This window comes from Moschus berezovskii, chromosome 4, assembly GCF_049115385.1.
Source record: "Moschus berezovskii isolate FMDL1 chromosome 4, NW_MosBer_1.0, whole genome shotgun sequence".
Classification (NCBI taxonomy): Eukaryota; Metazoa; Chordata; class Mammalia; order Artiodactyla; family Moschidae; genus Moschus; species Moschus berezovskii.
Window position 1 is genome coordinate 87627101 of NC_142463.1, and position 22067 is coordinate 87649167.

Consider the following 22067-nt stretch of genomic DNA (forward strand, 5'->3'; position numbering starts at 1 on the left):
AACAGAGGAAAACAAAGGGAAGGTTTCCTGGAGGAAATAACTCTCCAGTAAAGTGCTGAAGCATGTTTACCACCATAAGACCTAGACAAAGAGGAATGGGATGTGTGTGCGGGTGTCTGTGTGTGTCTGTCTGTGTGACTAGAGTGGGGGTGGTAGAGGGATGACTTGAAGTACCCCTGGGATATCTAGGTGGAGATACACTGATATGCAGTGCACAGGTGGATGTGTAGGTACCAAGATGAACAGAAAAATGCTAGAAGGGAAGGCAGTTAGAACACAGATGGCAGCTGAAACCATGAGAACACAACACCACACTGCCTCCCCGATCCTGATAAGACTGCACTGTTACGCCAGTGAGAACCCAAATGGACCACCGCTTTATCCTGTGTTAATGTGTTTAAGAGATCTACATACCAGGCTGATGCTATCCTTTTCTTCATTTTTCTAAACTGTTAGTTTTTCAATGAAACAACACCTATTTGAATCCAGCAGGGAGCTGGCTAGGTACTCTGGGAAATTTGAGAATACATATGGCATAATAGTTATCCCAAAGTAGTTTACAATTCACTGGGGAAAAGAATGGGTTTTATATTATCCAGTGGAAAACTGAATATTTCATAATATAGGATTCTAAGGAAGTCAGGCAGGTGAGGCATCAGTTTTGCTTGGGATGCTTAGGAAATGCTTCTAATAGGAAGCTGGGCTTAACAGAGCCCAGGGGATAAACAGACCTATACCAGGCAGAGAAAATAAACAGGTAAAACAGGCCCCAGAGACCACAAGGACACTGCACCACCTATGCAGAGAGCTGTCTCCTGATCTCTAAGAAAAGTTATCATGCAGAAATTAGAATACTGTGAAGAGCACCCAGAAAGGAGTCTGGCTGGATGGAAGCAGAGGACGCCTGTTGGTGGTGTCCAAGGTGAAAATTAGCCAAGTAGCATAAAGTATAATACACATATCTGCTTACAATAATACAAACTTCCACAAATACTGACTTCCTGCTTATGGAATAATGGTTTTATTAATATACTTCAATATTTGTTTTAGGCTCTGGCTTTCCTATCATAAAATCCAGGATGTGGTCAGAATAACCTACAGGTATCTAAAATGCAAGCCCTAACTCATGATTTCATAGAGGGAAAATATCCTTCCCAATGACAGGCTATAATTTAAGTCATAGAGGCTAAATTTTTTTCAATTTTTTTCTTTGCTTCTCTATTTTTTAAGCCAAGAAAAGACTCCTCTAGACTTTGTAACCTTCTCAAGAGTATTCTGTTGCTCAAGAACACTAAAAAAAAAAAAAAACCTAAAACTAAACACTCTCAAAAATAATCAAAAATCTATTTGAAATAATACAACATATAAGGTGGAGTTAAATTTCAAGGTTCTTATTATCTGTGGTTAACAATGACAAAAGAAATCATGGAAAGAATAATTTTGTGCATGCTTAACTAGACAACTCTGCTACTGACCATAAAGAGAAGCCAATTCTAAAATCCACTATTGTATTTCCCCTTAACATCAAATTATGCTGACCCAGCATCCTAACACCCAAACATCCTAAACAGCCCAAGTCAACAGAAAGGTTAAGTCAGAAGTAAGTCACATCCAATCATTTACTCGTTCACTCACTCACTCAACACTTCCTGAATGCCAGGCGTATCACACGTCAGGCTCTGTCCATGCGCTGAAGTGCATGGAGAAGCAGCCAAGCCCCCACCTGATGGAGCTTTCAGTCTAAATTCAACTCAGTTTTATAGCAATGTCAAATTACACAAAGGATCTGAACTTAAAAGTTTTCCTTCCAGATTCTGGACGGGGACACTTTTATAAAAACTTATGTTCATGTGCAACTTCTATTCTGAATCCAAAATGAGTAAGCTAAAATCTTGCATATCCTTTAAGAGCTACTTAGAAAACACAAAAACCTTTCTGATATAAGTAATATGAAATTCAGAATCCCAGAATTTAGCGTGGAATCTCTAAATTAATCTAATCTCCTGTAACAGAAATTCTTCATGGAGTATATGCGGAAAATTCAGTTCAGTTCAGTTCAGTCGCTCAGTCGTGTCCGACTCTCCGCGACCCCATGAATCACAGCACGCCAGGCCTCCCTGTCCATCACCAACTCCCGGAGTTCACTCAAACTCATGTCCACAGAGTCGGTGATGCCATCCAGCCATCTCATTTTCCGTCGTCCCCTTCTCCTCCCGCCCCCAACCTTTCCCAGCATCAGAGTCTTTTCCAGTGAGTCAACTCGTCGCATGAGGTGGCCAAAGTATTGCAGTTTCAGCTTTAGCATCAGTCCCTCCAATGAACATCCAGGATTGATCTCCTCTAGAATGGACTGGTTGGATCTCCTTGCAGTATAAGGGACTCTCAAGAGTCTTCTCCAACACCACAGTTCAATTATCAGGTATTAAAACAATAGTCTAAAATGCATGGTATTTTAATTGTTATTGAATCAGTGTGACTCTTCCTTGTTAACAAATTCCATAGGTGATAACTATTACCTGTTCATATGCCCAGAACTTAACAGCTGTCTCAGGAGCAATTTTAATGACATTTGTACCATTTCCTCTCCAAAGCGAGCGGATACCTCCTTCTTTCACCATCTGTCGAAAGCCACCATATATGTTCATTTTCGCTGATTTTGATCCATGGACCTAAAAATAAAGCAAAATTATATAAAATACTGGTGAGATGTTATCATTACTATTTCTAAAGCAGAAATACAACCACTCTCTTTCCTTCAATACAATTTATTACTACAAAAAGATGTATTTGAAAATATAGAAGGTTGAGAAAATATATAATGGGAAGAACTATTACCATCATTGTAGAAGCCTGACTCTAAGAAAAACTGATATCCTCATTGTGCCAAAGCAGAGAAGACATGATCAAAATTAAAATCATGAACAACACCCATAAGATAAAATGAACCAACTTAATACTTATTAGGCTTTACACCCTTTGGCATATGAGCAAGTTCAATGTAAGAAAAATTAGAAAAATATAGTGAAGGCAATATTCTTCCTCCCTGAGAAATAATACAGACATGAAATATAAATGGGACTGAAAACAATTTGGATATTATGTTTATCAGAACCATAGAGACTAGGATATACATAGCCTGACACCAAAAATAAAACCTGTACAATCTATGGCTTATCTTGAGGTATGATGTGTGAACTCCTGACCCAGTGAGTATCAATAAATTACCTGACTCATACTACCAATGTCATAGTTGTTTAAATAAACTAGAACTTATGCTTGCCTGTATGTAAAACTGACGACATATAATAAACTCCAAATAAAGAAGTCAGCTATTCTTTTTTGTTTTTATTTTGCACTGGGATATGGCCAATTAACAATGTTATGACAGTTTCAGGTGAACAGCAAAAGGACTCAGCCATACATTCACATGTATCCATTCTCCAAATTACCCTCCCATCCCAGCTTCTACATAACACTGAGCAGAGTTCCATGTGCTACCAGGAGCAGTAGGTCCTCGTTAGCTATCCATTTTAAATACAGCAGTGTGCCACATGTCCATCCCAAGCTCCCTAACTATCCCTTCCCTCTGGCAACCGTAAGTTTGTTCTCTAAGCCTGTGAATCTCTTCCTGTTTTGTAAGCAAGTTCATTGTATCATTTCTTTTCAGATTCCACATTTAAGGGAAGTCATACAATATTTCTCCTTCTCTGTCAAAAGTCAGCTATTCTTCTGATTGCTTCAGCTTACACAAAATGAATCACTACTACAATAAAAAAAAAAAAAAGATCAGAGGGGCTGAAGATTAAAAGTCAGCCATGAGGGCACAATAAAACCCCTCAACACCAAAGACTTAGGTGAGCTTCCTTGACTGGTGTGCAACTCTGGGCATGCTGTCACAGGCTGATGGCAAGAAGTAACACATTGTGACTCTTCGGGGAGAAAACAACAGAAATTCTGCATTTGATTCTTCCATGGACTCAGCCCTATGCTCTTTGCTCCTTGGCTGATTTTAATCTGTATCTTTAGTTGTAATAAACCGTAACCATAAGTATAAAAGCTTCCAGTGAATTCTGTGAATTACTGAATCTGAGGGTACTTTGAGAAACTTCCTGAACTTGTAGGAAATAAAGTCAAAGTATATCCATTTTATTTTAAATAAACTGCACAGTAAAATATGACAAAGGAAAGACGAATGATTATTCAAAATTCCTCAAAGTCAGTTTACTACCATTCCTGAAAACAAAAATACATGCCAATTCTCTCTCCTTTTTCTTTAAAGCAGTATCATTACCCCTAAATATATTTTGAGATGTAGGTACATTCTAGATGAATTCTAGTTGAAAATATTGTCAGAAATCATTCTGTATAGAAATCTAAGGACAAATACAAAAGAACTGACCACAGAAATAATAACACAACTTTTAAAAACCTTCTTAAAGCAACTACTATATTCTAGTGGGCGTTCCAGCCTACCAGGCATTTTCCCATAACTTACATTGTTTAATGTTTTTACCACTCTTGTTAGATAGTCTTACTCCCATTCTAGAATGAAAGAAAATGAAGCCTCAGGGGTTTCATGCAGTATGAGAAATATAGTCAAAAACACTCCATTCCTTATCTAATTTGTTGTGAAGGAAAAGTTATTCAACCCCCTGAGCCAGATAATATGAGGATAAAATCCCCCTGGCTGCATTATTAGAAGATTAAATGGGTAACCATAATGAGCACCAAATAAATATTAATCCTTTCCTTTTCCTCTTTCTTTTCACTCTGACCAGCCAGGGTTACACTGCTAGTAAATAGCAAAGTCAATCTAGAAAACCAGGTCCTTTCTGCTAACCTCAGATTTAGAATAACTTCTTAAATTACATCCTTGTTCTAAGAGTCTAGATTTCAGAAAAAAACCCTCTTTTAAGAAAGTACATAAAATAGAAGGAAAATATAAGTAGTTTAAGGAGAGTACTACAACAATGGCTAGAGATTTTCCTTTCTAATTAAACATTTGAATAGGCACAGGATGCCAAGATTAAAAGTTCATCACACATGTGTTCATCACACCTTCCTGGAGAAGGAAATGGCAACCCACTCCAGTATTCTTACCTGGAAAATCCCATGGACAGAGGAGCCTTGCAGGCTATAGTCCATAGGGTCACAAAGACTCAGACGTGACTGAGTGACTGAGCACATACGTATGTACCAACAATTTAAACTAAATCCTTACATGGACTGAATTTAGGATTAATAGCAATAAAATTGAGAGACTCCTTTTTAAAGGTATGATGATTACTGAGATATCTTTTATCTTTTCTCAAAGTACCACATTTCTCACTATTTCAGAATATTTTGGACACACTTAGACACAAGGTCCTAAAGCTCACCTGCATCATTACTTTCAGACGATCCAGAGGGGCTGTGCTTGTCCGAGAGACGGCCCCGGCAACACCTCCTGCCAAAAGCTGCCTCCACCACTGTCCCGACTTTTTTTCATCTTCTGTGAATTCATCTGGAATAGTTAAACTATCTCCTATGTCAATACCCTGTTAAAATGGAAGAAAAATCCCCAGGCTCCATCAATTAAAGATAGATCATTCCAGAAGGTTTGTTTCTTTTAGAGAAGAATTACGTATTATTTTATAAAGATCAGTTTCAATCCTTAGAAAGTATTATACTGAACCAATCTGAGCATTTAAGATTATAAACAGCCTATTTACACTAAATACAGTATCAGTCCACAAGAAATGAAAATTAACAGTAATTACAAATTTATAATACCAATAATTACAAATTTTCTTAACAGATTCAAGATAACTTTTCCAGGTCTCAGTTAGAATGAAAGAGCAGTGTTTTATCAGATGGAGAGAATCTTACTAGTTATAGAAAGAATTATTTTGTCAGTTTTTCAAAGATACTCCTTTTATCTCAAAATTAAATCTACATTATATTTTATATCATGATATGTGCTCTAAATATATAAATGAAAATTAAATTAAAACTGTACAGTGAATGCCCCTAAACTTATTTCCTGTCTATAAATATTTTTATTAATCTAACTTGCCATTTAAAACTTTAGTTAACAGGGAGGTATTATTTAAAATTATCTACCTTTCAATCTATTCTAAACATTACAATGGATTACAAATATAACTTGACAGAAACAAAATTCTATAATAATATTTTTACAGCTTTATTATCTAAATGGTTCTAGCGTAAAAGATTTTATAGGTAAGAGTGTCAGGGTAAGAAGCTATGCTACAATAGAAACCCTCTAATTCATTTTTACTATCAAAAAAATGGATACATGATTATAGCCTCAACTATTAACTATCTCCAAAGATAAAATAATAATTTGATTATGTAAATATGATTTCACATAAGCATAAATTTTATCAAGGCAACTGAACTACTAATATAGTATTATTTTACACTCATAGCTGAAAAGGCATTGTTTTCTGTTGTTCAGTCACTAAGTCACGTCTGACTCTGCAACCCCGTGGACTGCAGCACACCAGGTTCCACTGTCCTTCACCATCTCCTGGAGTTTGCTCAAACTCATGTCCACTGAGTCAGTGATGCCATCTAATCATCTCATCCTCTGCCAGCATTTGTCACCATTAATTTTACAATTTTCTAGGTAAGGTTAGGCATTGTTACTAGTGGCAATGTGAATGCTAGGCTTCATTTAGTACATATAAAATGTACTGAAATCCAGGAATAAGTATAGAAGTCAAGCCTATTAGAAAAATTAAAATTCTCTCAAAGAGTTTCCATTGTTTCCAGGAACAGACTGCACACTGAAACGAATTTTATTTATGTCAAGATATTTCAGCAGGATACTAATGGAATTTAATTAAAATTTGAAAGCTTTGAGGAATACAGAGAGATAGGTGTGCAATGCTGAGCAAATGAGCCAAACATTTATTTAACCTTCCATGACTATTATGATAGATGCCTTATTCCAGAGATAAATCTGAATAAGCAAGTTTCAGAAGGGATCTTTGACTATATCAACCATGAGGTACTGAGAGTGATATATTATCTGTACAAAGTAACAGCCTATGACCTTTACATTTCCCTAAGGCAGAATCCTTAAATGCCTATAAAGCTGGGCAGCTTATCTTCACAAGATTTCTTGAAGGCAGTAGCTCTTTCAAGTTCTGTGAATGGCAAACATAGGAACTATATCTGCAATCTTCATGAAGTCTTGGGTTGTGTTTTTTTTTAAAGATATTCAGTCGTGTCCGACTCTTTGTGACCCCATGGACTGCCTACCAGGCTCCTCCGTCCATGGGATTTTCTAGGCAAGAGTACTGGAGTGGGTTGCCATTTCCTTCTCCAGGGGATCTTTCCGACCCAGGGATCGAACCCAGGTCTCCCGCATTGTAGTCAGATGATTTACTGTCTGAGCCACCAGGGAAGTCCCCATACCTAACAGAGTATGTAGAATTCTTATAAGTCAATGAGCTAGCTACAGAGACTTAGGCACCTGACCCACAGGTGTTGCAGAATACTCCTGGATGATAACTATACCAATGGCTTACAGCTCCAAATAAGTGACAATTAATACATAAAGTGGACTCACAGTAGAATGTTTCCAGAAGCGGATGATTTCCTCAATATCTGTAACGGGGTTAAATAAGAAGTAGTCTCGCCATTCATTCCAGTCCACTGTCATGGTCCCATCAGCATCAATGCTGAAAACAAAAAGAAGCTGATTAAAGAATAAAATACAATTTTTAAATAAAAATATTATTGGCCATGTTGCAGAATGACAATTTTTCTTTCAACTTAATATTCTTCTAAGGTTTTTGGAAATGGCAAATGGCAACAAGCATTTGATGATCTGTTAGTTTTAACAATTTTAAATAAAAAAGGACTCCAAATTTATAGATCTCACTAAAAGCTACTTTTGGTGCTCCATCAAATTCCAAGTCAATGAGCTGACAAAGATAAAATTGTGGGGTAGTCCATGGCTGATTCATGTGAATGTATGGCAAAAAATGTATGGCTAATTACACAATATTGTAATTAGCATCCCAATAAAATAAATTTTTAAATATTTTTTTAAAAATTGGGGGGTGGTAATGAATAAACCATAGCCTTGACTAGACGGACCTTGGTTGGCAAAGTAATGTCTCTGCTTTTTAAAAGGCTATCCAGGTTGGTCATAACTTTCCTTCCAAGGAGTAAGCGTCTTTTTCCCGTGGTCATGTATGGATGTGAGAGTTGGACTGTGAAGAAAGCTGATCACTGAAGAATTGATGCTTTTGAATTGTGGTGCTGGAGAAGACTCTTGAGAGTCCCTTGGACTGCAAGGAGATCCAACCAGTCCATTCTAAAGGAGATCAATCCTGGGTGTTCATTGGAAGGACTGATGCTAAAGCTGAAACTCCAATACTTTGGCCACCTCATGCAACGAGTTGACTCACTGGAAAAGACTCTGATGCTGGGAGGGATTGGGGATGGGAGGAGACGGGGATGACAGAGAATGAGATGGCTGGATGGCATCACCAACTCAATGGACATGAGTTTGAGTGAACTCCGGGAGTTGGTGATGAATAGGGAGGCCTGGCGTGCTGTGATTCATGGGGTCGCAAAGAGTCGGACACAACTGAGCGACTGAACTGAACTGAACTGAATGAATAAACTAATGATTCATTTTTCTTACACTGGCTCAGGAAGATAGTTCTTAATGTTCTATTTTAACATTTGGATGTAACTTTGGAATATACTCAAAATACACTATCAATTTTCTTTTCCAGTTCTCTCTATGCTAAGAAAACTAGCAGTGATTATATATTTAAAAAATCTATTGCAAAGCAACCATCAATCAATTAAAAATAAACCGAATTTTAAAAAAATCAAACTTGGTGATTGGGCCTTTTGAGACTTAAGAAATCCTAGTACCTTATCTTCAATGTTTACAGTTAATATAACCTTGAATATTTTTCATTAACTTTTTGCTTGTTTTAGAAGTTTCTTGGCAATGATGTCATTTGTACCTGTTTTTTCCCCGAAAAGTGACTCTAAACTGCCTTGGATTTTGATTGTTTCGTTCACTACTGTGTGACCCAGGACATAAAGTGGTCAGCAAAAAGAATGTGCTCAATTATTTGTTTAATTAATGAATATCTCTGAAAAAAAGCTTAAGCATCTCCTCCAGATTTTTAATTTATTCTATGAATTGTGTGAAAGTGATGCATAAAGACAGACAAATAAAATGCTATTTTCAGATATTTGATATTTTCCAGTTCCACTTTTAACTTTGATCTGCATACATGAAATTACACTTAAATTTTCATTTGTTCTAGTACACAGGTATTAACATTTCATATTTGCCTAAGTCCTAGTTATTGCTGATATTTATAACATTATTCTTCAGGGCGGCCATGTTTATTACTCTGTTTTTAGTACTACTTTCCATTTTAATGCAATTGTTTATTGTCTGATCCTACCCATCAACCCTCCACATGCAAAAATCCTTTCAAGGATTTTTGTTTATTTTATTCACTGATATGGCCAAAGTGTCTAAAACAGTGCCTGACACAGAGCAAATTATTAACTAAATGAATAAATGAATTTCAAATTCTAGCTTACAGCCACAGAACCCTCAGTGTCAACAAACTTAAAATAGTCCCGTGGTGGGTTTAAACTGTATTTCTCTTCGAATTACTAATGCAGTTGACCAACTTATCCTATTCACCTGCTATTCATTTTTTTCTTCTTGTGAAATGCTTGTTCATATCTTTTGCCCATTTTCTAATGGGCTGTGTCCTTTTCTTAAATGTGTATAGTTTTTTATATAATTGATTTAATCCTTCAAATTATAAATTAGCAAGTACTTTGTCTTTTCACTTTATAGTATCCATGAATTATTGTTGCTGTTCAGTCGCTAAATTTATGTCCAACTCTTTGTGACCCCATGGACTGTGGCACGCCAGGCTCCTCTGTCCTCCACTATCTCCCTGAGAGATTGCTCAAATTAATGTCCATTGAGTCAGTGATGCTATCTGACCATCTCATCCTCTGCCGCACTCTTTTCCTTTGCCTTCACTTTTTCCCAGCATCATGGTCTTTTCACAGAAGTCAGCTCTTTGCAACAGGTGGCCAAAATATTGGATCTTCAGCTTCAGCATCAGTCCTTCCAATGACTATTCAGGGTTGATTTCCTTTAGGATTGACTGGTCTGATCTCCTAGATGCTCTTAATTTTAATATAGCTGAATTTATCAATCTTTTCATTTATGGTTTATTGACTTCTGTATTTTTTAAAATAAACTCCTCCCTATACTGAGATATAGACATCTGCTTATTTTTCCCTTAGCGGTATTATACATTTAGTTTGATTTTTTTTAATTGAAATATAGTTGATTTACAATATTATGTTAGTTTCAGGTATATAGCAAAGTGACTCAGTTGTATATATTTCAGATTATTTTCTGTTACAGGTTATTACAAGATACCAAATATAGTTCCCTGTGGTACACAGTAAATCCTTGTTGCTTACCTATTTTATATTTAGTAGTTTGTATCTGTTAATCCCATACTCCTAATTTATCCCTCCCCTTACCCTTTCCCCTTTGGTAACCATAATTTGCCTTCTATTTCTGTGATTTCTATGTATGGCCTAAGGCAGGTATCCAACTGTATTTCTGTCTGCATGGATAACCAGAAGCACCAGTACCATTTATTGCATGGTCTCTTCTTTTCAAAGGGATTTGCAAAGCTACTTCTCTCATGTGACAAATCCCAAACATGGATGGGTCTGTTACTGGGAGGGTAAGTTCCATTTGTCAATTTGTCTATCTGTGTAGCAACACCACTCACTGTATCTTAATTATAGCTTATAACAACTCTTGATAATCTGATGGAGCAGGCCCCCAGCACCTCATGGCTCTCCAAGAATGTCTTGGTTATTTCTGTATCTGTACAGTTTCATTTTTCTCTGGAAATACTTCATAGTCCAAACGCTGGGGCAAAGAGAACAACTGAGAGGATAGTTCAGGATTGGGAGAAAGCAAGTAGGAATGGTGAAAGAATCAAGAGAAGATTGACAAACTGGTGGAAATGAAGGGGCCAGAGGTCTGTAAGTCAAAATGCAAGTACCAGAGAGAAAGACAGTGTAGAATGTAGAAGAAGGTCAGAAGATAGGATATAGGTATTTAAGACTTCGGAGGAGGAGGAGCTTCAAGTTATGATACAATTGGAGAGAGAGCGGGCTACTGAAGCAAAATGGAAAAAAGGCTCAGGTGTTGAGGAAAGTGAGGAACATTAATGCTAGAAAGTAAGGGGAACCACCAGCATGAATACTGCGGTTTCCTAGGACTTTGGATAAAGAGAAAATGACCATTTGACAAGTGCCAATGTCCTCAACAGATGCAGAGAGGGAACGAGAGGTAAGGAAATGAGAGGAAAGATGGATAGAGATGAAAGCCTAAAAGGAAAGAGGCTTTTTTACTTGAGAGCAGAAGATAAAGATACATGAAGCACACATATGTGGGAGAGACACCTATTTCAGCTACTCTCACCATATCTTCCACTGATAAAGGAGAACTGCTGCTGCTGCTGCTAAGTCGCTCCAGTCGTGTCCAACTCTGTGCGACCCCAGACGGTAGCCCACCAGGCTCTCCCATCCCAGGAGGCTATATTTCAATAGGCTATGATTCCTGTCTCATACTCTGATGATTCAGCCACAGCTGTTTCAAACAGCGCCTCACACATTTCTTTTCCATGATTTCAGTCTTGGAAACAGTAAGAGACAGTGAAAAGGCAAAAAAGAAACTGACATTTGGAGGTATATGAGTCACACTGATGGCTGAGCCCTCAAGGGGAAATCTGTGATTTCTACTACTGAAAACACAATTGTGAGATAACAGAAAATGTATAATTTGGTCCCTGTTTCCTGCTCCTGGCTCAGAGTCCCTACAGCCCTTCTACTTTGTAAGTGATGAAAGCTCGAGGGCATCTCTTGTTCTCATGAGGCAACTCTGGCTGGGCACCTGGATGAGGAACGGTCATCAGAAAAACTAAGCCATGATCAGAACCTTGGAATGTTCAGCCCCTTCCCTCCCAACCCCAGCCCCCAATTCTCCAGAGAGGGGAAAGGGACCGAAAATGGAGTTAGTAACTGATCATGCCTATGTGAATAAACCTCCATAAAAATCCCAACAGTATAGGATTCAGGGAGCTTCTGGATAACAAACACATCCACACACCAGCAGGGTGACACATCCCAACTCCTGTGCTCGGGACCCTCCCAGACCTTCTTTTGTATGTATCTTTTTATTGGCTGTTTACCTGTATCTTTTACAATATCCTTTCATAAACTGATAAATACAGGTACACATTTTCCCAAGTTCTGTGAACCCATCTGGCAAGTAACTGAATCCAATGGGGAGAAGGTCATGGGAACCTCTGATCTGCAGCCAAGTCAGATAGAATATGTGGGTAACCTAGGGACCTCCTACTCCTTGTGATTGGCATCTGAAGTGGACAGCAGTCTTGTGAAACTGAGCCCTGAACTTGTGGGATCTGACACTACCTCCAGGTTGACAATGTTAGAACTGAATTACACTGTATGACATCCAGCTGGCATCACTGAGAATTGCCTGCTGTGGGGGGAAAACCCACCTATTTGGTGACCAGAAGCTTCAGAAGTAAAGTGCTTTGTGCGAGTAACAAAGGAGTCTCATAAAAGGGAAAATGGAGCTTCTTCTCTAATCCAAACATATTCTAAAATATTTACTGAAAAAGTATAAATGCTAATAATAATAGTAATAGCCTAACAGTGCAAAAGAACATACATTAGCCACTGGGGAAACAAAAACACCATGATGAGATACCACTTCATAACAACATACCCATGGTTAAAATCAAAAGACAGAAAATAACGTCAGGGAAGATGTGGAGAAATTCAGGGCTTCCATACACTGCTGCTGGGATTGTAAAATGGTGCGACCACTATGGAAAACAGTCTGTCAGTTCTTCAACCAGTTGAACATAGAGTTACCATATGACCCAGGAATTCTTCACTAGGTATATACCCAAGGGAATTATAAACAAGTTCACATAAAACTGTGTACACAAATATTCATAGCAGCAATATTCATGATAGCTGAATATTGGAAGCAAAAAATATTGGAAGTGGAAGCAACCCAAATGTCCATCTGTTGATGAATGGATAAATAAAGTGCGATATATACATAAAATGGAATATAACTTGGTCTAAAAAAGGAATGAAGTAGTGATGCATGCTACAACATGGATGAAGCTTGAGAACGTGCTAAGTGAGAAAAGCCAGACACAAATGCCACATGCTGAATGATTCTATTTCTTTATGAATGTCCAGAACAGACAAAGGAGATCAGTGGCTGCTGGGAGCTTGCACGGGGAGGAGTAAGGAATGACTGCTAATGGATACAGAGTTACTCTGGGGGTTGATGAAAATGTTCCAAAATTAGATAATGGTGATGGTTGCACAACTCCCTGAAAATAGTAAAAACCAGTGACCTGAACATTTTAAAAGAGTGAATTTTTTGTATGTGAACTACTTATCAGTAAGGTTGTCATAAAAGAGTTATATATACAATTATATAGCATCATTTAAAAATCCACCCTCTATATTACCTGTGATTTATTCTGGAGCTTAGGCTGGAATTTACATTGGTCCTAAAGCTATCAAAAGGAATACAGGAATAGCATTTCTGGCCAGCAAATCAGAGCAATACTCTCAGTTTCCTGGAAAAATGTGGCTTTGGCGGCAGAACATTACATACCCCACGTTCCACTTTCAAAATGCTATTTAAGGGCCTTCCCTGGTGGTCCTATGGTTAGGACCCCATACTTCCACTGCAAGGGGCACAGGTTGGATCCCCGGTTAGTAAAGCGCACACCACACAGTGAGGCCAAAAATAAAAATTTTTTAAATGCTGTTTATCTCCTTTTCATTTATCTCCTTTACATTTCCTCAGGAAAGCCTTTCTGATTCGATGTTAACAAAAGTGATGCCAATGAATAGCTCTGAGATTTGAGCCTTCCTATTAAGCAGCTGCTTGCAGAAGAAATTCTGAATAGACAGAGGGAGGAAAATGCTACCAGTGCAGATACAAAAGGAGATAAAGGTGACAATAAAGCCATATGGAAGAAACTTTTTAGGTAATGTTGAAGACTGAAAACACTGACAAGAACACTAATATAATGTAACTATCCTTTTCTATTTTCTGTTACCATTTTTTTTAATTGGTCCCTGTACTATATTTGTAACAAAAAAGCCTTCAAGGACACTTAGACTTCAGAAATTATCACTCTATCCTGTGAAATAACACACTAAACCTGACTGCCCTGGGCAATAATGTTCAAACTGTATCTCTATTTTCTGAAAGAAATACGTATTTCTTTTTATGTGGGGGAGATATTTTCTCTTTTTTCTTTTTTTTAAATTGAGGTACAACTGATTTATAATATATCAGTTCCAGGTGTACAACAGTGATTCAGAACTTTTATAGACTATACTCCACTTATAGTGATTATAAAATATTGGCTTTATTCCCTATGCTGCACAATATATCCTTGTAGCCTATTTATTTTACGCATAGTACTTTGCACCTCTTGTCTCCCTATCTTGCCCTCCCCACTTTCATCTCCCGATTAGTAACCACTGGTTTGTTCGCTATGAGTCTGTTTCCTTTCTGTTCACTAGTTTTTTAGATTCCACATATAAGTGATAATATACAGTATTTATCTTTCTTTGTCTGACTTATTTCACTAAACATAATCCCTCTAAGTCCATCCATGTTGTTGCAAATGGAAAAATTTAATCCTTTTTTATGGCTGATGCTAAAGCTGAAACTGCAATACTTTGGCCACCTCATGCGACAAGTTGACTCACTGGAAAAGACTCTGATGCTGGGAAAGGTTGGGGGAGGAAGAAGAAGGGGACGACAGAGAATGAGATGGCTGGATGGCATCACCGACTCTGTGGACATGAGTTTGAGTGTACTCCGGGAATTGGTGATGGACAGGGAGGCCTGGCGTGCTGTGATTCATGGGGTCGCGGAGAGTCGGACACGACTGAGCGACTGAACTGAACTGAACTGAATATTGCATTGTATATATCTACCATGTCTTCTTTATCCATTCATCTGTTGATGGACACTTAGGTTGCTCTTTTTGACTATTGTAAATAGTGCTGCTATGAATTCTGGGTGCATGCACCTTTTGAAATAGTCCTTTTTTTTTTTTGATATATACCCAGGAGTGAAATCGCTGGATCATATGATAGTTCTATTTTTAGTTTTCTGGGGAACTGGCATACTGTGTTCCACAGTGGCTGCATCAAGTTACACTCCCACCAACAAAGTGCAAGGGTTCCCTTTTCCCCATATCCTCATCAACATTCCTTATTTGTGGTATTTTTGATGATGGTCATTCTCATAGGTGTGAGGTGCTATCTCACTGTAGTTCTGATTTGCATTTCTTTGATGATTAGCAATGTTGAGCATTTTTTCATGTTGCTGTTGGCCACCTGTATATCTTTCTTGGAAAAATGCCTGTTCAGTTTTTCTGCCATTTTTTTGTTCGACTTGTTTGTTCTTTTTAAATCAGTATTTTTGTCAGTCAATGAGGAGACCTTTGGGATTTCTCTCTTATCCAGTCATGTCATGCATAAGATAAAGAAGTGACGAATATACTTGACTCCTCATTTTGAAACAATGAGTTCTACTGTCACATTAGGAACTAAATAGGAAAAAAGATAGCACTAAAACTTTTAGGCTCCTTCTGTAGAGACTTAACACCTTCCTGTCAGTCCTGGAGGGCTTGAGAGTTTTCTCATTCCTACACTTTAGGTGCATGAGCACACACAAAATGAAAAGGGAGAGAAGCGGAGAAAGATACTGTGAGGAATGATGAGGTGCAGAGAATTGTTTTAAGCCACGCTTACAAATGCAGATCTCTAATACAGGATATTAAAATTTAAAAAAAAACAAAAAACTGTTGTCAATAGATGAAGAGCTTACCTTCGAAGAATCAATTCTGCTTGTTGTTCAGAAATAGTTAGACCTAGTATCTGGAGAGACTGGACAATTTCAGAAGCCTCAATTTTTCCTTTAAAAAATAAAAATTATAAACTCAGAACTGACAAGGACCTTAGAAATATGACTTTCAAATCCCTTACTTTATAAGGGAAAGCCTTGAACTGATTAAGGTAATATTATGAATTTAGAAGAGTTACAGATTTGCTTAACACCAACTCAAATTTTAACAAATATATTAAATAAGTACACATATATTATTTCATTCAAAAATCATAACAGCCTTGTAGGTAAATAATGATTCCATCGAAAGAAGAGACTGAACTTACATGGCCATACAAAGAAACCACATTAAGAAGCAACAGAACTGAAGTACAAGACACTCAAATTTTGAAGTAAATTCAGTTAAGGTAGGATCTCTTAAATATAAAGTATGCATTTACTAAATGACAAAGCATTTATTATGCATAAAGATATACTGCACTGAGTTAAAAGAAAGTAGAAAAATGACTAAATGAAGCCAAAGAGTGTGAAATATTCTTTTGAGAGATCTGGCAATAAAAATGAAGAAAGCAGGGATAGCAGGAAGATGGAAGAAGAAAAATTATTATAATGAGAGCAATTAGAGCATGCTGTGGAAAGGAGAAGAAACAGAGAAGAAGAAAAAGAAAATACAAGCAGTAAATTGTAAGACTGCATTTCCCTGAAGCAGTTCACAGACTCATGATGATCCTAAGACTAGTATGAATAGAAAAGGATGAAACAAAACAAAATAAGAGAGGGTCTGATGCCAAACCAGGATTAATAGCAAAGTTCTCCAGGAAAAGAGCAAGACAAAAATTACTGTTAGGGGTGAGAGGAAAAGACTACATTTAAGAGAAGGACTTTGAAGGGATGATAGGATTGGGAGAGAACTTTCTAGGGAGAAGAAAGGAGCAGCATGAGAATCTGGACAATGTAAGAACAGCCAGACTTTTCAACAATGAAAGTCTGCAAACACCACTCTGAATAATCACCTTTATAACTGCCCTTTCAAAGAAATACAGTTGATTTTCATTATTCATGCTGGTTACTTTCTATAAGGTCACTGTGAATACAGAATAAAGGGAAATGGAACCATTGTTCCTAAGGGAAATATGGGGTTAGGTTCCTGTAAGCCTCTGGTTTTCTCATCAATTTTTCTCATCATCTGATCAATACAAAAGCTTGTTTGCTGTGTGTTTCTGTTTAAATACACCTTGTTTTATATATATATATGTTAATGTTGACTCATTAACGGTGAGCTCATGGTCAATAGCACTATAACTCTTGTCTGAGTAAAGTGTTTTGACACATATATTTTTCTCCAAAGACACTTCACAGCCTTCCCACATTTAGGAATGTGCACCAACATTTCAGCACTGCTCTTGGCAGCCATTGTAAATAGAGATCATCAACAAAAAACACAAAAATGCAAAAGACATGGCACCAAGTAGGCTGCAAAAGGACTTATTTACAGTACAAAAGCTACAACAGGGAAGCAGAGCATCACCTTATTCTGTCTCAGCTAGAAATGTGCTCACCAAATCAATGAAGCTTGTGGCTTCTCTATGCAAATCCATGAATGACTGCAAAAGTACTGTGAGTACAATTCGGGGGTTACCTCTGGAGTTAAATTTTATCAAGTAAACAAATTCTCAAATACAGAATTCATGAAGAATTAGAATAGATTATATATGCTTTCCTTTGTTGTTGGTTAATCACTAAGTTGTGTCTAACTCTTTTGCAAGCCAATGGACTACAGCCTGCCAGATTCCTTTGTCCATGGGATTTCTCAGGCAAGAATACTGGAGTTGGTTGCCATTGCCTTCTTCAGTGAATCTTCCCAACCCAGGGATCAAACTCATGTTTCCTGAATTGGCAGGCAGATTCTTTATCACTGAGCCACCAGGAAAGTGCCAGTTTTCTTTATGAAAGTCTAATAAACAAAAATATGAATCTATAATGAGAAAATATTTTTAAATATATAAGCAAGATAAATTGAGAGGAAACTGTTTGATCTACTACAAATGTATAAGTTTCATCTTTAATACAACATTGTAAGTCAACTATACTTCAATTAAAAACTGAAACAGAAAGACTTCACCTGTATTTCTTCTGGGTCATTTAGAACTTTCTGAAATTAACCAATGATATGTACACACCATACATACCGGATGATCAGCCTCTACTTATCTGGAGATGATCCTGAGTTAGCTCCATCTTCCAGGAACTGCCTGACCTAACACTATGTAGACAGTCCCTTCAATGCAGAGAATTCAGGGTGGGATGAAAGTCTGTGGGAAGAAACTAAGTTGACTGTAAGAACTGAATTTTGCTATAAGATTAGACTAAGGTAGACTTGTAGACTTGTGGCATACAATGTAAGGTTTATGGGTGCTAATAAATGTTCTAACAGTACTACTTTCCACCACAAACTCAGTTCTTCCTAGCTGAGTCACAGATTTGAGCAATCATCAAAACCATTCAAAGGATTTAGTTGTTTGTTTGAAGGAACTTGCCTTGAATCTAACTAAAGTTAAGGTTCAGTATAAACCAGGGCTTCGCTGATACCTCAGTTGGTAAAGAATCCACCTGCAATGCAGGAGACACCAGTTTGATTCCTGGGTGGGGAAGATCTGCTGAAGAAGAAATAGGCTACCCATTCCAGTATTCTTGGGCTTCCCTTTTGGCTCAGCTGGCAAAGAATCTTCCTGCAACGCAGGAGACCTGGGTTCGATCCCTGGGTTTGGAAGACCCCTGGAGAAGGGAACAGCTACCCACTCCAGTATTCTGACCTGGAGAATTCCATGGACTCTATAGTCCATGGGGTCGCAAAGAATTGGACATGATTGAGTGACTCACTTTGGGCTTCCCTGGTATCTCAGAGGGTAAAGAATCCACCTGCAATGTGGGAGACCTGGGTTCGATCCCTGGGTTGGGAAGATCCTCTGGAGAAGGGAAGAGCTATGTACTTCAGTATTCTTGCCTGGAGAATCCCATGGACAAAGGAGCCTGGTAGGCTACAGTCCATGGGGCTGCAAGGAGTTGGACACGACTGAGTGACTAACACATACATAGTCGATGGGGTTGCAAAGAGTCGTTTGTGACTGAGCGACTTTCACTTTTCAACAAACTATAACCTTCTGGCCAAATAAAGCCAGTTGCCAGCTTTTACAAATAAAGTTTTATTGGTACACAGCCATGCCCACTCATTTACATATTATCTAAGGCTGTTTCTGCAGGGTGACAGCAGAGATGAGTACCTGCAACTGAGATCACATGGGTCACTAAGCTAAATATTTCCTATCTGGCCTTTTATTAAAAAAAAGTTTGTCTACCCTGGTATGAACCATATTTTCTGTTTATTTGTTTAACTTGTTTCTTGAATAATAAATCTGTGAATGGAATGGCCTCAACCACTTATGCATGGGGAGGGGTCTGAGGCTACATTATACATTTTTAAAATAAACTCCCTCTTCTTATCAAAGGTTGCCTCTGGTGATAAGGGTTTGAAAGGTGCTTCCTTTCTCCCACTGTGGCCCTTGATTTTTGCTCTACATGACTGGGACTCTAACTCCAAGCTATTAATAAATAGAAAAGCCACAATCCCAATCAGAAGGTATATATTTAAATATGTATCTGCTATTTCTTTTCTAATTTTCATCATCAGAGAGTATCTTCTCTGATCACAGGTAATTCTTTCAAAAAGACTTATCAAATATAAGATAATCTGAAAGTTGTTTAAAGTTTAGAATATAAAACACTTGTGCTTAGAATGAATAAAAATAAATCTATATAAAAATCATATGCTAAGAAAAACAAATATTAGCACAAGTAATAATTATCACCTAAAAAAGACAGACTAAAATATACATTCTTTTAGACTTAGAAGCATGAGAAGTGGTTCTTCATAGCTGTTGATAAACAGAAAATAAAGACAAACCATCATTATTTTTGTCCAAACTCTTAAATGCCAATTTCATTTTTTTCTCATGATCTTTAAGGTACTTCATAAATTCTTCAAAATCCAGCTTCCCATCTTTGTTGACATCACCAGTAGTGAAAATTTTCTATAAAAAAGAAAAAAATTAGAGATATTTTATATGGGTTAAAAATACTGCATTTTTTATACAAAAACTTTAAGCAAATTGGCTATTTTCCTATTAAGAAATCTATTTTATAAATTCAAAGATAGAAGACAAAATCTTGACCTAAATTTAAATGTTTAAAATGTCTTTTTCCCTATGAATTTACAAAATTACATGACTTCTTCCTAAAAATGATCCTTATAAAAGCTGTCATATCAAATTGCCTATCTCTATCAAGAAAAATCATTTGTTTTGAGAAATATTATTTCACAAACAATAATATACATACACACACTATATATATATATAATGTATATGGATACAATATACATACTATGTATATAATTATATGAATACAACATAAAATGGATACTATATATTCACATATAATACTATATATATCATACATAATATGTATATACATAACACTATATATGGACACACATATATACAAAAGATAAATGTATACCAGTAATGTCAGGTTAGGTTAACATGGTTTTTTTTAATCTTATAATTTACCACAGTAACAGAATTAAAAAGTCACATGATCACCCTAGTAAATGTGGACAAATTTTTGATGGATTCTACACCTTTATGACTAAAAATTCTGAGCAAACTAAAATCTCTGAGTGGTGCTTCCTCAAACTAATAAAGGTGACTACAAAGAATTCTGGCCTTTTTTGTTTAAACTAGTATCAGTAGAATTCTCTTATCTGCAACCTAAGTAGTCTTGATTCAAATGCTACCAATCATTACATTTTAAAAGCAAATACATTTTAATGTCTCTGAAAAATAATTATTGCTCTTTAATTACTTTCAAACTTAGATTGAGGATGATCTTCATCTAGAAATTGTTTTCTGATTACTCAACACATACACTGAGATTTGCATAATCCATGAGAAAATGTCACAGCATTCTGGGGCCCCATTTCAGTTCTAAAGTTTCATCTAAGTTTATTTTGATCATTGAAAGTAACAGTGAACAACTGTCATTTTAGAAATCACAAATTAAAGGACATCTCTAACCCAATCTTTAAACAGCTTGATTTTTCTTTTTACCCATATTTCATTTGTTGTTGTTCAGTTGCTAAGCTCTGCAACCCCATAGACTGCAGCATGCCAGGCTTTCTTGTCCTTCACTATATCCTGGAGTTTGCTTAAATTCATGTCCATTGAGTCAGTGGTGCTATCTAACCATTTCATCCTCTGCTGCCCTCTTCTCCTTCTGTCTTCAATCTTTCCCAGCTTGAGAGTCTTTTCCAAGAGTTGGCTCTTCGTATCAGGTGGCCAAAGTATTGAAGTTTCAGTATAAGTCCTTCCAGTGAATATTCAGAGTTGATTTCCTTTAGGATTAACTGGTTTGATCTCCTTGTAGTCCAAGGGACTCTCAAGAGTCTTCTCCAGCATCACAATTTGAAAGCATCAGTTCTTCAGTATTCAGTTCAGTTCAGTCACTTAGTCGCGTCTGACTCTGTGTGACCCCATGGACTGCAGCACACCAAGCCTTGCTGTCCATCACCAACTCCCAGAGCTTACTTAAACGCATGTCCATCGAGTTGGTGATGCCATCCAACCATCTCATCCTCTGTCGTCCCCTCCTCCTCCTGCTTTCAATCTTTCTTATCATCAGGGTCTTTTCAAATGAACCATTTCTTCCCATCAGGTGGACAAAGTATTGGAATTTCAGATTGAGCATAATTTATGTCCTTCCAATGAATATTCAGGACTGATTTCCTTTAGGACTGACTGGTTGAATCTCCTTGCAGTCCAAGGGACTCTCAAGAGTCTTCTCCAACACCACAGTTCAAAATCATCAATTCTTCAGAGCTCAGCTTCCTTTATAATCCAACTTTGACATCCATACATGACTACTGGCCCGTCTTTGCCTAGACAGGCCTTTGTCGGCAATGTAATGTCTCTGCTTTTTAATA

At 37.2% G+C, this 22067-nt stretch overlaps 1 protein-coding gene across 1 annotated transcript in view; it reads right to left on the reverse strand.

Moving 5' to 3' along the window:
• The window catches only part of SLC25A24 (solute carrier family 25 member 24), a 64437-nt gene that overhangs the window by 27518 nt on the left and 14852 nt on the right, over positions 1–22067 (reverse strand). Inside the window, exons 2-6 of the mRNA XM_055402321.2 lie at positions 19992–20118; positions 16013–16100; positions 7580–7691; positions 5379–5537; positions 2517–2669 (exon numbers count right to left, since the gene is read on the reverse strand). Coding sequence (XP_055258296.1) covers positions 2517–2669; positions 5379–5537; positions 7580–7691; positions 16013–16100; positions 19992–20118 — 639 coding nt within the window. The remainder of the gene's footprint in view (positions 1–2516; positions 2670–5378; positions 5538–7579; positions 7692–16012; positions 16101–19991; positions 20119–22067) is intronic.